Raw genomic sequence first — 21193 nt, 5'->3', positions numbered from 1 at the left:
TTTGTTAGAAGAACATAAAGTATGAACTTTATGAAGAGATGCAAATAGTCTATCGTGCTATTAACAAATAACTCTAAGTCCATAAACATCCACAGAATTGTATTAAGGGAAAAGATGAACATTCACTATGAAGACAGAAAAACTAGTCCTCCAAATTAAAAGGCTTAGAAATCTTAAATTGCTAAACTTGTAGAGAAAACTGCAGAAAAGAAATCTAATGCCTTTATCTACTGTATTTAAATATATTGCCTTTAATCTCCTATATTTAAATTATTTGTGCAACACAAATTAAAATGTAATAAATTGACACCAACCCTGTTACAAGAGTTACCTGTGAAGAGACATGCCCGGAGGAGAAGTTTCAGGCAAGTAATCCACCAATGGTGACCAGCAACCTCCAGAGGGTGGAAAAGGCAGAGGCTCCCCTTGGTTGTGCTCCATTACCTTCAACCGCCAGTTTGAATACAGAGGCATCGAATCACCTAACATGAAAGATAATTAAACCAAAAATTAAAATACATATATATAATACATTTCTGTATTATATAGTCTTCTAAAGAAATATTTTTAAATCCTTGGAAAGCTGAGATCTGGGAGGAAGAGAGGGGGAAGCAGCTGTAAACACTAATAGTTGGACACAGTTTGAAAAAAAAAAAGGGAGATTATTTCTTTTAGCATAAGGATGATTACACAGAAGCAATTCAAGTAAGATTTTGTTCAATAGGTTCATAAAAGCAATGGATGCAAACAGAGAACATTGGTGCTCGTAAGGAAAAAAATCCAAAGTGATCTATTATAATTTCCTACAATAAACTCCTCCATTTGGGAAGATGTTCACAAGTCATTCCAGAGCACAAGGGAAGGCAAGTTTATTATCTCCCTTGCACATTCTATTGTAATCAAATGTATGCTAGACTTCCAATAGCAGTACTAAGACTGAGGAATGTAAAAAACACTGATAATGCCTGCTTCCTCACATTCCACAACCTTTAGCAGAAGTATTAACTTGTGAAAATTTTGTTTTCTATTCACAGAAATATTTTTAAATAAAAATATTACTTTTTTCCTCTTCGTATGATCCTCCAGAGCTGCTACTGTAGCGAGATTCTAGTCTGTGGTGCTGGCGGTTTAAATTACTGTTCAACCCACTGTAGATGTCTAGATGTGCATAACTGTGGGAACAAATAGAACAGCATTACTAACTGACATTCTGTGCCAAAAGTTAAACAGTCTCTCAGTAAAACTGTATTTCAACAGAACTGTTATGCATAAATATTTCATCTTACAAGGACAATCAACATGATGCCAAAGCATCTCAGCTGTATAGACATACTTTCTGTAGCAATGTCAGATAAGGGGAATCAACAAGATCATCCACTATAAATTAAATTTCTGTTAAGTCATTCTCATTAACATTTAAATAAATTTACCATTATGAATAAGTTCTCCTCACTCGACCAAAATAATGAAATCCCTATTTGACCTGGCATAGACATAATCCAATACACACACTGTCCAAGATCCTACCTTGCTAATCTGATAAAGAAATCAGAGGAATGAGAGTGCTAAAAGCACAATTTCCAAGCCATATCTACATAAGTTTCTAAAATTCTCTTCTTCTGGCAAGTCCAGGATATACATGGTATATCTTATAAAAAAGCATATACCCTGGGGATGTGTTAGACAGCCCTACAGTAAATGCCAAAACTCAGAGACTTTTCAAAACTGCCTTTATCACTCTACAAGATTCTTCAGCTCCAGCCTCCATAGCAGCCAAATACCTGTCTGGGCCTTACTAGGCTGAATTCTGAATGACACCTCAGATTCCACAGACCTCTGTGATTTATTTTCACATAGCCCCCTCTCAATTTAATTGAAGTACAGGGGTTGTGTCTATCAACATATTTACTAATCTAACCATATTGACATAATTATCCTTGGGAAGGAAAAAAGTGTCAATCTGGGAAACTATATTGGAAATATAATTACTAATGCTCTCTATCAAGTCATCACAAAATAAATGGGTTTGTGAATTTCACACAGTAGCTACTCCACAGTAACAGCACGTATACATTTTTTTCTGTGCACACTTTTTCTCATGCTAATTATAGAACCCCTACACCCTTTTCACTTTAAGGCTAGCTATCTCATGTTTAACACAGAATGAGAGCATGCCCACAGTCAGTTACTGCTGAGCTCCAAGCCCACAGCCTAAGTCCATGTCAGCTGTTTGCTTTCTACCACTCTCACACCATTACCACTGTTCTGGCAAATTTCTACAAAAGACTGTTCTTAAGGAGCTCAAAAATTCAGGAGGGAGGCATCTGTTTTACAGCTGGCTCTAAGGGCTCTTGCCACAGATACCAGCCATCCAAATACCCTACCTGGGAGAATAAACTAGCTTTCAACACATGGGCACTGTTGATTTTCAGTGAGCTAGGAAATCAATTTGCAAACTGGCTACATTACTAAACATTTGCCCTTGATGTATCCATATCCATCTGCAGTATAATTTCTCTTATGTAGACATATGCAATCCAGCGTAACAGTAGCTAATTTAGGCATCAATAACAATATAGTTAAACAATACAAACCGTGACCTGGATGAGTCCCTTAGCTTATTCAGTTTCCTCTGTAGGTTTTTGAGTTCAAATTACAATTGAGGCTGCTATTGTTAATCCCCACAAGTATTCCAGTTCTGTTGCTTATAACTCATAAACTTACATTTATATATTTCCTGCAATGTAGACATACCTGGAGCCACTGAAATGCAAGTGTTTATAGTATCTAGCAAGGATTCCTATAATTCACCTAATAACTGCTCTTTGAGGAGATACTTACTTCTCTTCAATATTATCTTTTATATGTTTACTGTCAGGGTTGCCATCTGTGGGAGCTACCATTGTATTGCTACTAGAAGTGGTACCTGTGAATTACGGAAAAATAAAAAGATCGGTCAACAAAAAAGAGAAGCACTACAAGATGACATTTATTTCCTTGTCCATACCAAGAGCCCTAACCACGTTTACACTACAGCAACTGGCACAAACACAAACTGCGCCATAGACATGACTTTCACATTAAAGAAAAACCTGTTGTTTAGACTGAAAGATTCAGAGCTGCTACCATTATTTCACTAACTGGAAAAAAATCAAGAGTCTACTGCAGGAATCTCTGAATCTTCAATGTAAATTAAGTAGAAAGGCTTGTTTTTGAAGCCTACCTAGAGAGCTACTTCTTTCTTTCCTGTATGCTATACCTCATAGTAATCCAGAAAATGTAGTTGGAATTTGGGATGCAGTTAATTCAAAACACAAACAGATTAGGGGTTAAAACCTAACAGCCTGTACTGAAGCTTGTATCAATTTATTTTTAACAGAAAATTACAAGTATCACAATGAATAGACAAACACAATTGGAAATAATTTTGCACCCTCCCCACAGATTTTGGTACTCTCAATTATACTTAAGTGCAAGAGCTCCATAGAGTTTTTTTCACACTTTTTAAACACTTTCATGAACAAGTGCCAATGCATCTATCTTGTGATCCAGATAATCCCTATGTCATAGGTCCAGGCTGCTTCACAACACTGACAGCTTTGCAGCACACAAGTGAAGTCCTTGCTTAGACACACTTCCATCCACACCTTTTGTGGCTCACTTTGAAAGATGCTTCACCAAAACCAGACAGCTTTTCCCCTGATTTCGCAGCATGGTCTTGGGTTGAAGGATGAAGTAGACACTTTGTTTTTTTTAAATGATTGATCTATTGTTAATTATTTCTAAATAAATTACCCTAAGCAAGTTAGGAAGTTCACTTAAATCCTCTTCCGTAAATCTCTACAGATGCAGCTTGTGTCTATAACAGATCCTAAAATGTAACAACTTACATAGATTAAAAATTATGTAAGGTTTCCCAGTTATTTGACTGCATTGAAATAAAAAGTGATATAGTGAGGGGAAACAGTGCAAGATTTGAACACAGACAAAGTCTAATACATATATTAATACCAACCGGTTCCTCGTGAACCTATCAGATGTTCTTTAATAAGAACTCTGGGTGCACGAAAAACTGCAGATCTTGTAAAACAAACTTTTAACCTTATTTTTAGAAAAATAATATTGTACTCCTATTGAGTATTTACAGACAAACTCCAGTATTATAACTGATTGATAAGAACATGTTTATAATTGGCAATAATAAATGTTTAAATTAATAAACTCTCACCTGAAGTGACAGAGGGGATTTTGTAACTGGAAGTAATGCGGTAATATGGTGGATTATCCATGTGGGTGACTCCTGAACTGACAGGATCTGTAAGCTGAAGTTCACTCACCAGCTCTTCTAGTAGTTGCATTGTTTTATCTCTACCCAAATAAACAATAACTTTCTTTACCTGCCATCAAAAACAAGTATATGTATATAAAACAGTTATGTACATAAATAAAATTATTCTGCAGTGACTTAAGAAAAAAATAAAAGGAAAGAGAGTTAAATACCACAGCTTTTTAGAATAAATATCTACCTCAGCTGTCAATAGCAGCAGGCTTTGGAAACATATCACAAGAATAAGAAAGTCAGTCTGAGTTCAATGACAGTTATTTAACACACGAAATACTTTTTTACAAAGGTTTTAGCAACATCTCAGATCAACATTGTAGCAAATGTCTTTTGACATCCTTTCTTGATACTTCACAGTTGCATTCTACACTATTTCTTTTCCCGTAAGTATCGCATTTTGCCTCATGCTATTCTACAGTGCTGTCGCATATGCTTTGACAAAAAAAAAAAGTAAAATTGGTTTTGAGGAGGCTTGGAGTGGTTTTATTTAATAGTCGATCACGTGGGAATAATGTTACTGCCATGATGTGACATATAGTGTGACAGGTGCTTTATTTTACTGTAGCATCTGTCTGCTTTTTAGGACTATCCGAAATTATAGCACAGGAAAAAAACACTTAATTCCCAAAATGCTTGAGGCCTGTATATACTCTGATAAGACTAATAGCTAACTATAGCAATATTTTATGAAGCATATAATATAATAATTAAGTATTCTCCACTACATCTTCAGCAAAATACTCCTGGTCACTGCTAAGCAGCAGCAGATGGCTGCTAGTGTGTGATTTCTCTAGGCATCAGTAAGTTCATATTTTTAATTCTGACATTTTCTTGAGTCATTACTGCTCAACAATTGATTTCCATCCTTTGAGAGAACTCAAAGATGAACAGTAGGCAAGTGATCCGGGGCATTTAACTTGTGCAATTACTTTGTCACCTTGTTCAAACAGTACAGGCAAAGAATTCGGGCTAGAATGTTACGCTAGATTTCCTGATTTGCAATGAAAACAATTGCCAATCACTGAAGAACTTTCCTTTTTATGACAAAGGAACAAAACCATGCTAAGACAGACGTAGACATCTCATTTTCCATTTTTTATTATTTACTCACTAAATAAGATCTATGGTCCACCTAGTCCACCTACTCTGAAGTTTGACAACTTGAAATTGATGAGAGGGCTAGCAGACTGTTTCAGACTTACCATCCTAATTGTAGCAGTCAGTAAGTTGTCTTAAGGAAGCCTCAGCTATTGTATCTTAAAGGTGTGACATCCTTTCTGGTTTATTTACTTTCTCAAGCCCATTCCGTGAATGGTGGGTTTAACTAAAACTGATACTGAAATTTTGGCACAGATGTCCAAAGTAACTGAAAACAAAGAACTGTTTGGTTTGTTCATATTATTTTGTGGTCACAAAATACGGGGTGACATTATTATGTCACTGGAGATTTTGATACTAGAAATACTACCTCACATTTTTTGTTTGGTCACCTTTGCTGCTTGACACACAACTCATTTTTAAAATATCAATAGTACTAAGGAGAGACATATCACATACTCACATAAGGCAAAAGGCTGGGTTCACTGTTCACTCCACAGATACTGATCAAGAAGTGCAAAATTATTTTCAGATTCTTTGGCCAGCTGTCTGCCAAAGTAGTCCAGACGTTCTCTATCTCTGACCAAGCCACTTCATCACCATACTAGAAAACAAAATAAATATGTCTTCTGAACACTCCAGTAGAAAACACTGTATTTGAAAGTGATCTGTACTGATCAAGTGGGGCAGGCTCTAGAAAAAGGAGACGTAAATCCTGTAAGAAGCTATTGCCCTTTTATCATTCCAGAATGAAGCTCTCACATATATTCATTATAAACACATTCTGGAAATAACTATTTTCTTTTATAGGTACAAATATACCAAAAATATATCTAAACATATTTGCACATATTATCTATTTTATTTTTATATCATATATATACTTCTATACATTATATAAGCATACAAACATTTATATGTGAACTCCTGTCTATTTTTTATGTATTTATTTACATATAAACTAAAAAAAAAATAAATCTATCTACATTTAGCAGAGACCCATTCTCCCAGGTGCTGACAATCTTGAATAGAATTCCATGGGCCACAGGCTGCCAAGAGGGTTTAATTTGTAGCTTAAAACATGTTCTCTCATCAGTAAGACTGAAACACATGAAGAAGTGGCAGGAGCACTACACATGACCAAAACCTTCTCTCTGCTGGAAGGAGCTGTCACAGGAAGGAGAAAGGTCTATCGGCCTCAGGCAACTAGATATCAGTTCTGGAACTCTACTTTGAGATCACAGGTATACCAGCGACTTGGTGTTATCTATCCAACTAGACATCTATATTGCAAAACAACGGTTGTACACTGCTACTATATGTAACAATTACTAGAACATTTATATAATATACTACCTATTTCTCATAACACCTGAAAACTATACGGTATAGTTTGAGTATACATAAGCAGCTCAACAAATATGAACAACAACCCTCGAAAGTCTGGCAGCATAGTATCTCTGAAGAGCATTTTCTCGCACCCTAAACAGCACAATCCACTGGAACAAGGCGGAGCACTTCAGTGCTTAGTTTTACCTTTGCAGTCATATACATCAGATTGTTCAGAACCATAGCTGTAGCCTGTGGTGATCCCCAGCCTTCTCCTCGTAGCCATCGTCTACTGTTCACCATTACTTCTCTGTCTTTCAAAGAATCTTCTTCATCTTCATCTTGCCGACGAATGGTTGGCAAGGGTTTCAAGTCTACCAACTCAATATTGTTCATCCATGGCAGCAAATAATGCAGCATCACCTGTCTCCCAGCTGGGTGAGCTGTTTGGATTCTCTGACTTACTTCTGCCATTCAAAAATTAGGTAAATACATGAATTGCAAACCATTAATGAAAATTGTTTTGGTAATAACAATAAACATGAGCCCAGCAGACCATATTGATATAAAGTAATACTGATACAAACATTATTTTTTTGCTTAACTGACCAGCGCTATTTCATAATGATAAAGTCTGCAGTCTTCAGTAGAGCTAACTGAAGACACTGCTGACAAACAGTATGCTGAAGAAACCATATTAGTATATGCATATATATATGTATATATATATTCCTCTAATTGTAGAAGGGAACTGAAAACTGAGAGCATGTAAAAAAGTACCAAATCGGGAAAAAAAGCACTTAAACTTTTTTTCTTCCTCATATTAGTCTTGGTAGTTTTTTTAATTGATGTGAGAAGTTATTATTCTTCAATTGTTTAAAAAGCTACGGAACAATATTTTTAAGCAATCTACAGTAAATAAGAAAGCACTAGAAAGAACAACAGAAGAATAATTTTTAAAGAGAGCTGAAAATTATTTATCTAACGTGAATTTTCACAGCTATTAGAAAGTCAGTAGAAGTCGCTTTGATTTATGTTGTTTCCTGTTGAATATATTTCAAAGGTAAGTAAACAAAAATTTTCACTCAGTAAATTCAATTTTCTCCATGCATTATGATGGTGCTATCTTGTTCTCCTGACTTTAGTGAATTACATATAAATTAATTATTGAAAGATATTAATTACACATTTGTTGCTTTTGACCTGATGAAGATTTTTGTTTTGTTTTAAAACCATACCTGAGAAGATAGCAAGTGTTAGTTCAGGATAAGTCCTTGCTAATTCTTCTGACAGTTGATAATATGACACAGAATACAGATGTGGCAAAGGAGAAGGCTGACCCAAAACCCCATCCATCCGCTGAACTTCCAGTTTGTGAGCATAACGGAACATCTTTGGCTCCAAGATCTAAAACAGTAATGTTCAGAATTTGAAGCTAAATATAGAGCTACAATGGAAATCTTTATATAAAATCATCTTTTAAATGCATGCATCTACCCTCATTTGATGTTTCACATCTGTGCAGATCCCTATATATCTAGCGTATTCACAAATGCTGGTAATTTCGTAGAAGACTAGCTAAGACTTTCCACTTGATGAGTTTCCAGCAATAAATTTCAGAAATCTGTTTTCACAAAATACTGCATTAAATATAAATTTTTCTATAACAAAATGTGAAATACTATTGAACACTTGCATTTCCAAACAATATCAGTATCTGCTCATCTATGAGACATGGATAGTAGGAACGCAATCTTTGATGTGGAAAGATGCAGCAGGAGGCTACTGCAGTTTGATACTTTAGAAGTCAGTTTTGGCTGGCCTTAAGCAGAGATGTTCACTCAAGAAGAAAGAAAGGGCTGAAAGGGAGGGTGTTGTGAGTGCTGACATATCAACAGGACTGTGACTTCAGTGGGGACTTAACTGTTGAATTTAGCTGAAAACAAAAACCTTTGAAAAAAACTGGAAGACTCGTGGTCCAAGCCACAGGCAGCACATATTTCTTTATTTTCAAACATGAATGCTGTCTGTAAGATTAAGCTTACCCCTAAATGAACTTGGAAAGGAATATGCACAAGTAAATTAAAAGGCTAACAAGATTTTCACTATCATCTCTCCACACAGATAGATGAAAAAATGTATGTATGCAAAAATCAGAAAACTGACTTCTACCCCAGCAGAGTAAAGGGACAGGATGCAACAGACTTCTCTCTGAAGTGCTGTTGGACAAATGGAGCTATAGACTACTCTGTTTCAGGGCCAAACCAGAAGCATCTTGATTTAGTTTTTGTATTTTGAAACAGCAGATATTATGAAAATAGAAGTCTTGAGTGCTTAGTTCATAAAAACAGACAGACTTCCACTGAAGTCTATCTGTGCCAGGTAAGGCTCTGGTCTAACTATGTACTAAAATAGAGGAGAAAAAAAATATACATCACATTCCATTATCAAAGAGACAACCAAATACCAACAGATTATGGTTTTTTTAATGCACAGGGACAACTTTTTATTCTAAAATTAAAATAAAAATTAGCATACAAACCTGTAATAGTTGCATAGCAACTTCATAGATAGCCCTAGTAGAATCAGCTGCTTTAAATAGTATCAGATTCAGGAGGGTCACTGTATCACACTGGTAATCCCTAGGAAAAAATTGCAAGTATGAAATAATTAAAATTAATTTGTCTGTCTAAAATTTGAATTTATTGAAGTTTAATTGACAGGCATTATGGTATGAGATAATATAACATTTTGAAATGTTTCTTTAGTAACACATACACACAAACAGGGGTGATCTTTTCTCTTTGGGGGAGGAAAAGCCCAGTTCTACATGAAAGAACACTTTGAAAATGAAAGTTTAAAGTTTTGCAAATTGTTGTAATACCTGTTTTGGAACACGCTGGCTATTGCTTTAAAACAGCCAGCTGCTACCCGCTTGGAACCTGTGTAACACCGGTCTACGGCCCAGTACATGAGGTTACTCTGGTCAGGGTTGAGTTCCAAGAGTAGCATGACTGCCTCACAGCCTAGCTGGTGAACCTGTATTCCAGAAAAGAACCCATATATATTTATAAATATAGAAAAAAAGACCAACTTGCAAAAATGGCATAAAACAAGTTAAATAGATATTTAGTTAAGAAAACACAACCAAACCAAAACCAAACCAAACAAAAACACAAGAAAAAAAACCAACCAACCAAACAAACCAACAAACAAACCACCACAAAACAAAAAAAACTGCAACATACAAAATTTTTTCCATCTAAGACTGATGAGACCACAGCTTAAAATAACAAGCAATTCTATCAAAGTGTTTGATGTTCAATTTGCACACACAGTCATGAATTATTGAAGCAAATAACTAGATAGCTCTTCTGATATTTTTGTCCGAAGCTCCAAGGCTACCTTGAAGTACTTACTATTTTCACTTGTCTTACTAAAAACTGAACACTGACCTGAAAGCATCAGATACAGAAAAGCACTTAAACATATGCAGGAATTCCAATGGGACACAAGTGACAGATCTACACAGAGACCTGCATATTCTCTTGAAGCAAAGTAGCCTACTGGAGCTGTATTTTTATGTAGTCATAGCATTAGTGCAATGGAAGTCCCACCTTTTAAATCTAAATCTTGACTTATTGTTTAGATGGTCTTAAGACTGGTCTTCCTAACTCCACAGGACCTCAATGGACTCTCTACAGTCTCACAAGAGTTCATGTTAAAGATCTCATCTCCTTTAAATTTCTGAAAGATCTCCTGATTACTACAACTAAACCTAACTGATTAGTTTATAAAAAACAGACAAAGTTTCACTCCTTGCCCCTTTCTCTTCCATTCTGTTTTGTCTGTTCTTAGACTGCGATTAGGGACTGCCTTCCTCAACAGAGTGAGTACACATATCGAGGACAGTGCAAAAAAATGCACTACTGAAGCAGCTTTGAGCTTAAGCCACTTTAAAGCATTTAGGGCAATTTGACCACAAAACTCATTAAAACATATGTTGAAGGCATTGATGGTCATAAACTCATGCTGACATTGCCTGTATTACCTTTTTATCTTGTGAATCCAAAATATTATCCAGCCATTTGTATAAATAGCCATCAGATGAGAGCCCGACATTATCTGCAACAGGGCCACAACACAGTACAGCAGACATAGCCTTTAGAAAGTAATTGGAAAACACTCCATTTTAATAACTTAGACACACAAAACACTTTAACCAAGTCAATTAAAATTTCAGAAAACTAACTTCAATCCAGTCAAGGGAGGAAGATCAAGGCTAATAAAAAAAAACTTTTAACATATTATTCAAGAAATTATTAAAGCACAATTTTCTCAACTACTAAGTACAAGGAACTGTCAATACAGAAATGCCGACATACGTAAGCGTTAATACGTCACTTTGACTGTTAATGTACTTTCAAATGGAAGCCTTTCTCCTTAGGCAACTGAGGACTAAAGTCATAGGAAGTGAACATTTAGCAGCAATTTTAAGAAATTCCTACAGCAAGTGCGGTAGTTTACAGTATGGAAAAAGCCAAACTGTCATAAATTTACATGTAGGCAGAAGAGAAAAATAACTAAGTCACGAATGGCAACAAGAATCTGAAAACCACATCCAAAAAGCCCTAATGTTAAATTTGCATTAGAAAAGTTAACATAACAATCTATTTCCAAAATTCAAAAAGTACTAAAATACCTTTAATGCACAGTATTGGTGTCTGTTAATTCGCATGTTCCTATCACTGTATCTGTCCAGGGGAGTAAACATGATACTAAAAGGACCTGCCCAATGACTGAACAACATGAACAGACTGTGGCGTAGACTCTGCTGCGGAAAGACACTTCTTCTCTGGTGTACTGTAAGAAAAGCACAGTCAGATGCACTCCTTGTGTCATTCTTTGAAATTAAGTACATAAAACAGAAATAGATCCAAACAATGAATACGAAAGGAAAAATTAGTGTAGAGAGACAGTATTTCAACATCGTAATAGCTGGATATAGGTTTACTATTGTCCTAGTGTACAAGAACAAGCTATTTATTAGTCTACAAAATCTGAATGCACTGCAAGCCAACAAGGCTTTTGCTAAATAAGAAAATTACAGTATGCTTCCAAACAGTACTAAAAATTGCCCTTAAAAACTCATGCTGCTAAAGTTATATACAAAACTGATGGCATAAATTACTTTTATGGAAGTATTCTGAAACTACAGAGAAAAAGTGGCTTTTTGTTTAGTTTTCATTGTTGTTTTGTTTGTTTTTAATGTAGTGCATATTAAAGACAGTAATCAGATGTTTTTACAGCATTCTTACATACCTGGAACATTTTGAATTATATTTGCCACTAAGGCACTAAAATGGCATCGGATATCTTTCAACGTATCAGAATCCTTTTCATTTTCTGCTTCTAGGAGTTGTCTCGTTAGATCAACATACTCAAGTAAAGTGTTGTTGAGGGAATGTGTTTCATTATCAAGGCCACCACTTGCACTTAAAAATAAAATTAAAAAAAAAAATCAAATAGTATGATACATACAATGATTTTTGAAAAGAATTTTTTATTTCTTTCTCTTTAAAAAACCCTACAACCTCATCACTGCAAATATTTAATTCAAAGTAATTTCTTCACCTAGCTTCTATTTCAGTGTTAAATAAAAAGCTTTAGTGAAAGCAAATAATCAAGCCTCACTATCAGAAGTCACTCAGCCTTCCCACAGACTTAGTTCTTACACTGGGGACAAGTGTTAAAAACAATAATAAAAAACTCCAAACAACCAACACAGACGACTAGACGTCAATACTAAACCAAACCAGAGATTAAAGACTGCACGTGACTCCTTTGAAAAACAATGGTTAGAAGGGTGATTCCTTTCCTCTCAGCTCCCTCCTTCCACGTGTGTAATGAAGATGACTGAAACGCGTGCCTTGCGCACGACCAGCAGGATGGGGAGGTTTATGTTAGCCCATAACTGCCTGCTGCCTTCCACCACAGAGTCAGACTGGCCTCGGGAGAAATGCTGACAGGGTGCAGACTGTAGTTAGGAAGTATTTTACATACACTAATTAAACACCACTGAGTACCTTAAAAGAAGGGACACTCTGATTTTAATGGCTGCACTCCAAAAAATCAACAGGATGAAAGCAAGAAAGGCATTTTAACAGTGTTTCTGAAGCAACATTCTGAAATATACTGTTTACTTGCTAAAGATTGAGAATTTCTTGCCAACGTTGACAAATAAATCCTTAAGTAACACAGTCTAACTGCTGAACCATCTCCTAACCTACTTGCCCTTACACAATTCCACCTGGATAGAAAAAAGTTTGTTAAGAGACTTATAAAACACATGCTAGAGTTTTAAGTCGTCTTTCAAAGTGTCCCTACACAAGTAGGGTGAACTGATTAAAAATCAAACCCAGTAACATTCTGCCTTCCTCAGAAAGGAAAAGGTCCAATATTAATGAGCAGTAGTCTCCTCTGCACAGGACACACCGACTAGCATCAGGACTCTACATGAGGAAGAATTACAGACTGATCATAGAACAGCTGTAACTTGGGTTTTCTGATTTGTATAACTGCTTTGATGTTTGAGCTCACACACAAACAAGAAGAAACTTGACACACTGCCTGTTCAAAACAGTATCTCAGGGAATGTCAGCATTTCAAATAAAACACAGACCACTGTGACAAAGAGCACGGGGACAGGGGAGGATTAGAACCCAGCAAAATTCTGAGTTTTGGAAAACCAAGTCTATTTATTTAGTGGTACACTAAAAGTCATTGAAGAATTTTGCATGCTTTTTATACTGAGTCATAAGAATACTAGCAACTTAATTTAGATGCAGAAACAACATATTCTCATCAATGCTGCCCCTACCTGTGACTAATGACACCAGCATCTGCCAACAGTTCAAATATTCGTACTAGTTGTACTCGTAAAATATCTCGACGCCTGCGCCGTTTCATGTTCTGTTCAACAGAGGAAACAAAATTAAATGAAGCAGAGGAAAAACTATGTATAAAACCAGTGTGGTATACAAAAGCATTATTATATCTGTACTACAACTGGCACCAATTATCAGCAATGACAACCTTTTAAGATGAGTTACCAAAATTGCTAGCAATTTTAGTAAAACAGACAATGAACAAACTTTTTCCCTGTCATAACTCCAAGATATACTAGCTTTGCTATTACATGTATTCTCAAAATAATGTGGGGTTTTTTATCAGTCTCCTGTTGCAAAGTGCAACATATAAAATGATGAACTGAAGTACAAATGCCAATCTTTCTACATATTTGCATGCAAGACATAGCCCAGTAATGTTTTCAAAGCGATGTTCCATCCCATCATCTGTACTTAATTACAAATTTATTACTGATAAGAATATGACAGTTACCACAAAAAAAAAAAAAAAAAAAAGAGTAATCATCTCTGAGTTTGTGTTTGCAGAGATTATTATTTATTAGAATACCTACCGAGGCTTCTAAACCCTGCCATAAAACAGGCTCTCCATCAGCAAATTTTTAATCATAGCAGTCAGTCAGGTGAGCTTACAGCCTTCTTCATTTAAAAAAAAATAAAGCTGCTGGACAGCAGAACTCAATTCTGCATCTCAGGTACTACTAATTGTGGGCACATTACTGATGATACAATGAAATAACAGCTGTGTAAAACTGTGCTTAGGTAAAAAGAATTAAAAGCATGTGAAAAAGGTTACAGAAATGTTTTCGTCACTTGAAACAAATGCTCTTTGCTACAGGAATAATACAGAGCTCAAAACAAAGTTCTTCTAATGTAAACACCTCACAATCATTTTAAAAAGTCATATCTCACCCTTTTATCTGGTATACTGACAGTTTTTAGGAGCATAGTGAAGAACATAACATTTCTTCACTACCATTTGTTAGAAGACAGTTAAAACGGTGTACTGAATCTAGGAGGAAATATCTAATTACCTCTGGCCTTCTTTCAAGTGCTTCCTTAATTATAGGATGTAATTCTTCTATTAGTTCCCTGAATTAAAATAAAAGAATTAAAAGAATAAAAACAATCATTAAATTAATGCCTTAATTGAAAGATGTTTCACAGCAACTAGTGTTACAATATAACTTAAAACACCCTCAGGTTTTCCTTTTTTACCTGCAAGTTTCTGAAATAAATCAGCACTTAAGGGAGATGTTTCCTAGAAAGATATTTTCCTAATTTGGAGACAAACTACCAAACGAATCTCTCAATAATTACCACGAAATGTGCATTCACCCAGTGTCATGGCATATTTCTGCCACAGATAATTTTCATTTATTTTCATATCCAGGGTTCAACAAATCTTTATGGTGCAAAGAGATACTATTAGGGAAAAAAAGTACGGTGGTGGCTTATCATACAATGCTCGTTCAGTTACGATGCATTTAGTTGTTAATGAAGATTGTTTCTTTAAGGCAAATAACGCTATGCTGACAGAAGTCAGGCTGGTGTCTAAGAAAGCTGAAGAGTAACATGCTTTGAGGCTGTGGTTACATTCCCAATTTGTTCTGAAGGTCCACAGTTTATTACTACTCAATTCATTCTGCCAGACTGAGACTCTCTTATGACTCCAAAAAGCAAATAGGGAAAGGGGAAGGACATCAGTAGTATGGATCTATGCAGATAAAACAGTAAGGTAAAAACACACTGGTTTTACTTTAATATTTGTTAAGATAGTAAATACCTCCTCCACTTATATTTTTTTGAGTGTGACATATTTTTATTAGTTTTATTAGTGTATTAGTTAAGAAGTTACAGAAAGCTTAGTCAGGAAAAAAAAAGGGCAGGAGGTAAAGAGGTATGTGCCATGAATTTCAGAAAACAGTTGTAACTGGTATTTTTCTCAGCTTAATCCAAAAACCTCTTTTTGGAATACAGTTATCGTGAACTTGCCACACACAAAAAGCTCAGAAACACGTGCTTGTTGGTAACACCAATATAGAAGGATGGGTAACTCTTACAAACATGATTATAATTAACATTTCAAATATTAATAGTCCACACAGTCTTTTCCTTCGTAAGGGCAGCCTTTAATATCAAGAAAAGACATTTGTGTATTGTTTCAACTAACTACTACTTCTTTACGCAGACATGACCTCTACATAAAATTATTTCAACCTCTAATAATCTTTATCATAACACTAAATGCTAGAAAAGACAATAGCAATCAGTTTTCACAGCTTTTTAAAAATTCTTAAAAGATAAAAAAAAAAACCAAACCTTTTTTTCTGAGCTCTGATTCCCCAGCTTTTTAATCAAGTAGCGTAAAAACTGATTAAACACAACAGTCACCTGAAAGCTCCTGGATTGGTCCTGCCAAGTCCCAGCACAAGGGATTCTGTGATTTCCATGCTCTCAGAGCGCATCATTGGAACTATGTGCTTAAACAGGGAGGAAGGGGATGGAATGCCAATGATCTAAGGAAAAAAACAAAGCAACCCAAAACCAGAATAAAACAGAATGAAGTAGTTACCAAACAATCAGGTGGTGTGACATTAAAACATCTGCTGTAACTTTACAGTCTTCTCACACTGAGCCGTGACTTAAAATTATAAAAATGAAATTTTTTATCTTTAACATGGAAAAAGACGTTCTGAAATAGCAAAGTACAATGAATGGCTCAAACACAATAAACAGATGCTTTGCATGTTTAGTGCATCTGCCCTCCTTAGGGAGAGGAAGCAAATTTCTGGTGTCTAACACCTCAGACTCCACTGCTGCTCTCAAAAAGAACAAAGCTTTCAGTTTACAGTTTCTCAGGCTTAGGGAAAGGATCTTGGTAACAAACAGGTGGAATAGGCTGCTTCTGCCTAAATTTTGCTACACAGTGCATGAGTTATCTTCCCCTCTACTGTACCTTCCACAAGAAACCAAAAAGCAGAGGAACAAATTGAAGAAGGGGGAGAAAAAATTCTGCAGGTGGTATAAAGCAAGGCAGATAGAAACCAGTCTGTGGTTGGGAAAAATATGACAAAATACATAATGCCTGAATAGGTCACTGCTTCAAGTTACTGAGGGGAGAGGCTATTCGCTCAGAATTGCAGAAGTCTACTGACAGAAAACAAACAAACAACCTTAATGGTAAACAAAACATTTCCTCATTGCCACTAGATAAGACTTTGAGACTGGGTTAATGTTGTCATGACATGATCAGATTTTGTCTGAAAAAACATACGCCTCTACAGCATGGACTGGGAGAAGTGAACAAAAACACTATCGTAAACAAATGAAAGACAACCACATACCAAAACTTGTTTTCAGAAAAACTACACAAGTTTCTAAGACCATGATACTTATATTATAAGCCTCAGTTGTTCCTACTTCCAATAACATGTAGACTTTTTTACAGCAAGCATTAGAAGAACCTACTCTTGAATCAATGCTATAACCACTGTCAGGAGTAGACGCCAGCGTCTCAGGAGGAGAACATCTCACAGAGCCTGCGGAGGTGGAGGAGTTTGAAGATGATGCTGCACTGCAGCAAAGAATCAGGTAGTTTCTCCAGAGCCCAATATAGGAGTCACTGCTTGTAGTAGTATTCACTTTCTTTGCATTGATAGGGCTGCTATTAAAAAAAACAAAACAAAAAGCTCAGTAGAGTAAATAAAGCTTACCAGGTTTCACTTTGTTTTTCTACTGAATTTATTTTTCAATTATGTATATGCCATTGCTTCCAAAACTGTTAGCACAGTAAACTCTGAATAAGTTATTCAGAACAGATCTGTACATCAATAATATATGCTTTTGTAGTCAAATCTGTTGAACTACAATATGGCTGAAGGCATGAATTAATTAATCTTTAGAGCAGATAACCTTTTTCCAGATAGAACTGCTTTATGTTTTCATTATATAAAGTTGAATTAAGTCCACAGAAAATATTAACAGTTCAGATGTCACCTCACTGAAACATAACAACATTATAATGATGATAAAACTTGAATGAATACTCAATAAAATATATTGTATTTATTTTAGAAATTAACTTACTTGATATCCACTTGTGGAGACAGCAGTTGGAGCCTGGTATAAGCAAACGTCCAAGCATAGCTTACAGCTGTTGGGCAGTGTTTTGGAAGATTTTCCTGTTTCATAAAACTTGAGAGGCTTATAATCCATGGATCTTGACCTTGGGTCACATGTGCAAATATCCATATATGCGATGGACTGACCACATCAAACTGGTGGCTGATTGGGGAGGAATTCCAGTCAGCCAGAGTTTGTAAATCTATTGAACTGGGACAGTACAGTAAAGTAGTCTGTGTGCAAGAAAAAGAGAACAAGGCAATATTAAATAACAATCTCCTCATTGTTAAATATCTAATAAAGTATCAGTGTCAAAACCACATTTGGAATAAATAAAAACACAGGACTTCGCTGATGTGGTTTTGTTTGTTCATCTCTTTGCTTTCCCCACAGAATTTCCTAGTGTGGACAGTTACATAAACATGCTGGAACTGGATATGAGGAAATAGTAAATTCTAGAAAAAGACCCTTTCACTCACAATGACTTAATTCTTCCAAAAGATCCCAGACTCTAAAAGCCTTAGTACTGAATTCCAACTTACTTCCTAAACCTAAAATCAGAAGGGCTTCTCCTTGATATTTCAAAGTGAATTATAAATATATAAATAAGGAATTCAGCTGTTATTCACTGGTAGCTATTATAGCTTTCATCATGGATAAAGGATACATTGTTAGACACTGTTTCAGTGCAGAAAGACGCAGTGGTCTTTGCTTCAAAGAAATTGTAACATATGAGCAAGAGGAAGAAAAACCGATAAAGCTGTCTGTGTGTGCACTGCGGTCGTAATGACACACTATTGATCAGAAAGCATACAATGGTGGTATCAGCCTCACAACATTCCTCGTGTTTTTTGAGGGCTTTGTTTTGTTTGTTTGGGTTTGTTTGTTTGTTTGTTCAAGGTGATAAATTGCTGATAAAGTTGGTATGGTCAGTGACACTATAATTTAAAATATATACAATTTACTTGGGACAATTTTGCAGAAGTACCTTATCTTACATCTAACTTAATGTAAAAACTCTCCTACCTGGTCAGCCCCAGTGAGATGTATGAAACTCTCCAGGATAGTAGCACTTAGTCTGTCCATTACATCTATAGCCAACTCATCATCACTCTACAGAAGACAAAACACAAAGCATAAAAAATTAAAAGAAAGTCAAGGCAAAAGCAGTTTCATTAAGCAGTCACAAGAACAGGTCATCGACTCTTACCTTAGAAATTTCTAAAAGTGTGAACAAGGCCCTAATTTCTCTGAGAACGCTGACAGCTAATCTCCTGGTGGCAGGCCTTGTGCTGCAAAGGATGACCAAAGCAAAGCCTTCCACCACGTGAAATACACTGGAATAAAGGGTCCTCTCCAGAGGAAGGGTATGGGCAGCCCCATTGGATACACCACGCTAAGAAGAAGATCGAAGAAGTTGAGCAAATCAAGAAAATAATAAACACTACCAAGCTATAGTTCCATTACTGGCAATGGCAGATTTAATCACAAGGTATTTAGATCTTGTTTGGCCACTAGTCAAATTTCGCATTATGAGAATGGCATAAGATCAACTCCTTTGTTTTTTTAGTATCTCTCTGAATTTAATCCAAACAAATATCCAAGAAAGTCTTTCATATTTCACTTTCTGGCAAGAATCATGTAGTGAGGGTAAAATTAAAAATACGTAGTACTGTTACATATAGGATTCTATAAAATTAAATTATTTGAACCCTTTCTGTTTGCTAGGAAAAAAATGGTACTTTTTTCTAGTTCTACTGTTTTACCACTCCTACTTAATATATTTCCAGTTACACATGATGACTTTTGATGTAAGCAAAAATGTGGCCATAAATAAGTGTTTAGGGAATACTTAATATCATTATTTTTTTTTTTTGCAAAAATGCTGATTTAACATAATAGGTTTTAAAATCTTCAAGCACTGTAAGAAAGTAAGCCAAATGGTTATTACTTAATAAAAACAATAAAGCCTACTAATAGAATTGTATGTAGATTGAAACCACGTTTTAACATCAAAGGACCTTATTTAGAAATACCTGAGAATCTTGGGTTTTATTGTGCATTTGAGCTGCTTGTTTCCATTGATTTATGAGCTGCACTAACATTTTTACTGCATTGTCAAGAAGCGTTGGGTGGACATCAGTCACTTCACGCACAATAAAATACACAAATCCTGAAAGAACATCTTCCCGCCAATCTGGAAAATCAAGCATTAATGCTTGGAGAGTATTGAAAGCCAAGGCACGAAGTTCTTCATCCATATGAATTGTCAGCCTGTTTAGAAAAAATACCAATATCATCACCCTAGATTGGCACACTCTTAACTAGCCTTTATAAATTAAAGTTTGGTGTTAACTCTTCCTTCTTTACTGTACAATGTAGAATATTTCCATATAGATGAATTTCTGCACTGAATACATTGAAACTGGCTACTAACAGAACATGCTACCACTATAGCAAAACACAGTATAAACAAATAATTCTCAAGAGAAGTGGCCAAGTCTTTCATACACTGCAACTTTGCATGGATCTGAGCAACCACCTTAGAGCTCAGTAGGCAGCCACCCTGTGATGTACAGGTTGTCTTCTTCAAATTAAAATGGAAAGCTTTACTTCAGATATGAGAAAAACAACTTGCAAAAAAACATTTGTATATATACTTGAAAATATGTCTCAGTCTGCTATGACAGAAACTTAACTGGTATTGTATTACCATTTAATACTTCATGTCTTTTATGCTACTTTTGTCACTGAATAAAAATTGTCAGAAAAACCTTAGTCTCTCACATAATTACTTTTATATATATGTATCTCAACACAGTATATACAAATCAATACCAAGACTATTCTTGCATTAAGCAAAAAAAAAGGCAGGGAGGGATTAAAAAGAAAAAAGAAAAGGAAGGTTTATCACTCTAGCAACATGTAAAGACTGTCTGCACGTTCCACAACTACATATTCTCACTGAATGCTCAGTTTACCCACCTGCAAACACTTGGTTGTCCAGTTGCTTCAACTACTTATCAGTACTGATAAGGCACATTTAATTTAAATTGAGATAAGAGATGGAAGAATATGGGTAGTGTTGGATCAAAAAAATGGAAAAAGGAAGTAAGATTAGTAGAGAATATGAAAAAAAGTTTCCCGTAAGTGCCTGCCTCATGCTTTGGTCATGTCAAACAAGAATGCCTTTATGATCATTTACAGTATTAGCAACAGGAAGAAAAAAAAATATAATAGTAGTAACAAAAAGATAAGACAAGTTCAAAAAACAAAACAACAGGAATAAATTCCTACTTTTCAAAAAAATGCTCTCTAAAAAGAATTGTAAGATCTTCAGCATAAATTTACCTCCTGCTACTCTGGCCAATAA

The 21193-nt window shown here is 35.5% G+C and overlaps 1 protein-coding gene across 6 annotated transcripts in view; it reads right to left on the bottom strand.

Annotated features, from left to right (window-relative positions):
* FRYL (FRY like transcription coactivator) overlaps positions 1 to 21193 on the bottom strand; it is a 170770-nt gene that overhangs the window by 42877 nt on the left and 106700 nt on the right. For all 6 annotated transcript variants that reach the window (XM_080343143.1, XM_080343142.1, XM_080343138.1 and 3 more), the window contains 20 exons: positions 19857 to 20094; positions 19031 to 19216; positions 18847 to 18933; positions 17785 to 18053; positions 17167 to 17362; positions 16090 to 16214; positions 14730 to 14787; positions 13650 to 13741; positions 12092 to 12264; positions 11472 to 11632; positions 10821 to 10931; positions 9654 to 9808; positions 9312 to 9411; positions 8008 to 8176; positions 6977 to 7236; positions 5904 to 6044; positions 4229 to 4397; positions 2842 to 2926; positions 1060 to 1172; positions 332 to 482 (listed from right to left, as the gene is read on the bottom strand). In XM_080343143.1, coding sequence (XP_080199269.1) covers positions 332 to 482; positions 1060 to 1172; positions 2842 to 2926; positions 4229 to 4397; positions 5904 to 6044; positions 6977 to 7236; positions 8008 to 8176; positions 9312 to 9411; positions 9654 to 9808; positions 10821 to 10931; positions 11472 to 11632; positions 12092 to 12264; positions 13650 to 13741; positions 14730 to 14787; positions 16090 to 16214; positions 17167 to 17362; positions 17785 to 18053; positions 18847 to 18933; positions 19031 to 19216; positions 19857 to 20094 — 3039 coding nt within the window. The remainder of the gene's footprint in view (positions 1 to 331; positions 483 to 1059; positions 1173 to 2841; positions 2927 to 4228; positions 4398 to 5903; positions 6045 to 6976; positions 7237 to 8007; positions 8177 to 9311; positions 9412 to 9653; positions 9809 to 10820; positions 10932 to 11471; positions 11633 to 12091; positions 12265 to 13649; positions 13742 to 14729; positions 14788 to 16089; positions 16215 to 17166; positions 17363 to 17784; positions 18054 to 18846; positions 18934 to 19030; positions 19217 to 19856; positions 20095 to 21193) is intronic.

Source organism: Nesoenas mayeri (genome assembly GCF_963082525.1).
Source record: "Nesoenas mayeri genome assembly, chromosome: 4".
NCBI classification, from domain to species: Eukaryota; Metazoa; Chordata; class Aves; order Columbiformes; family Columbidae; genus Nesoenas; species Nesoenas mayeri.
Note: the sequence above shows the minus strand (reverse complement) of the source record. Positions and strands in the feature narration are given on the sequence as shown.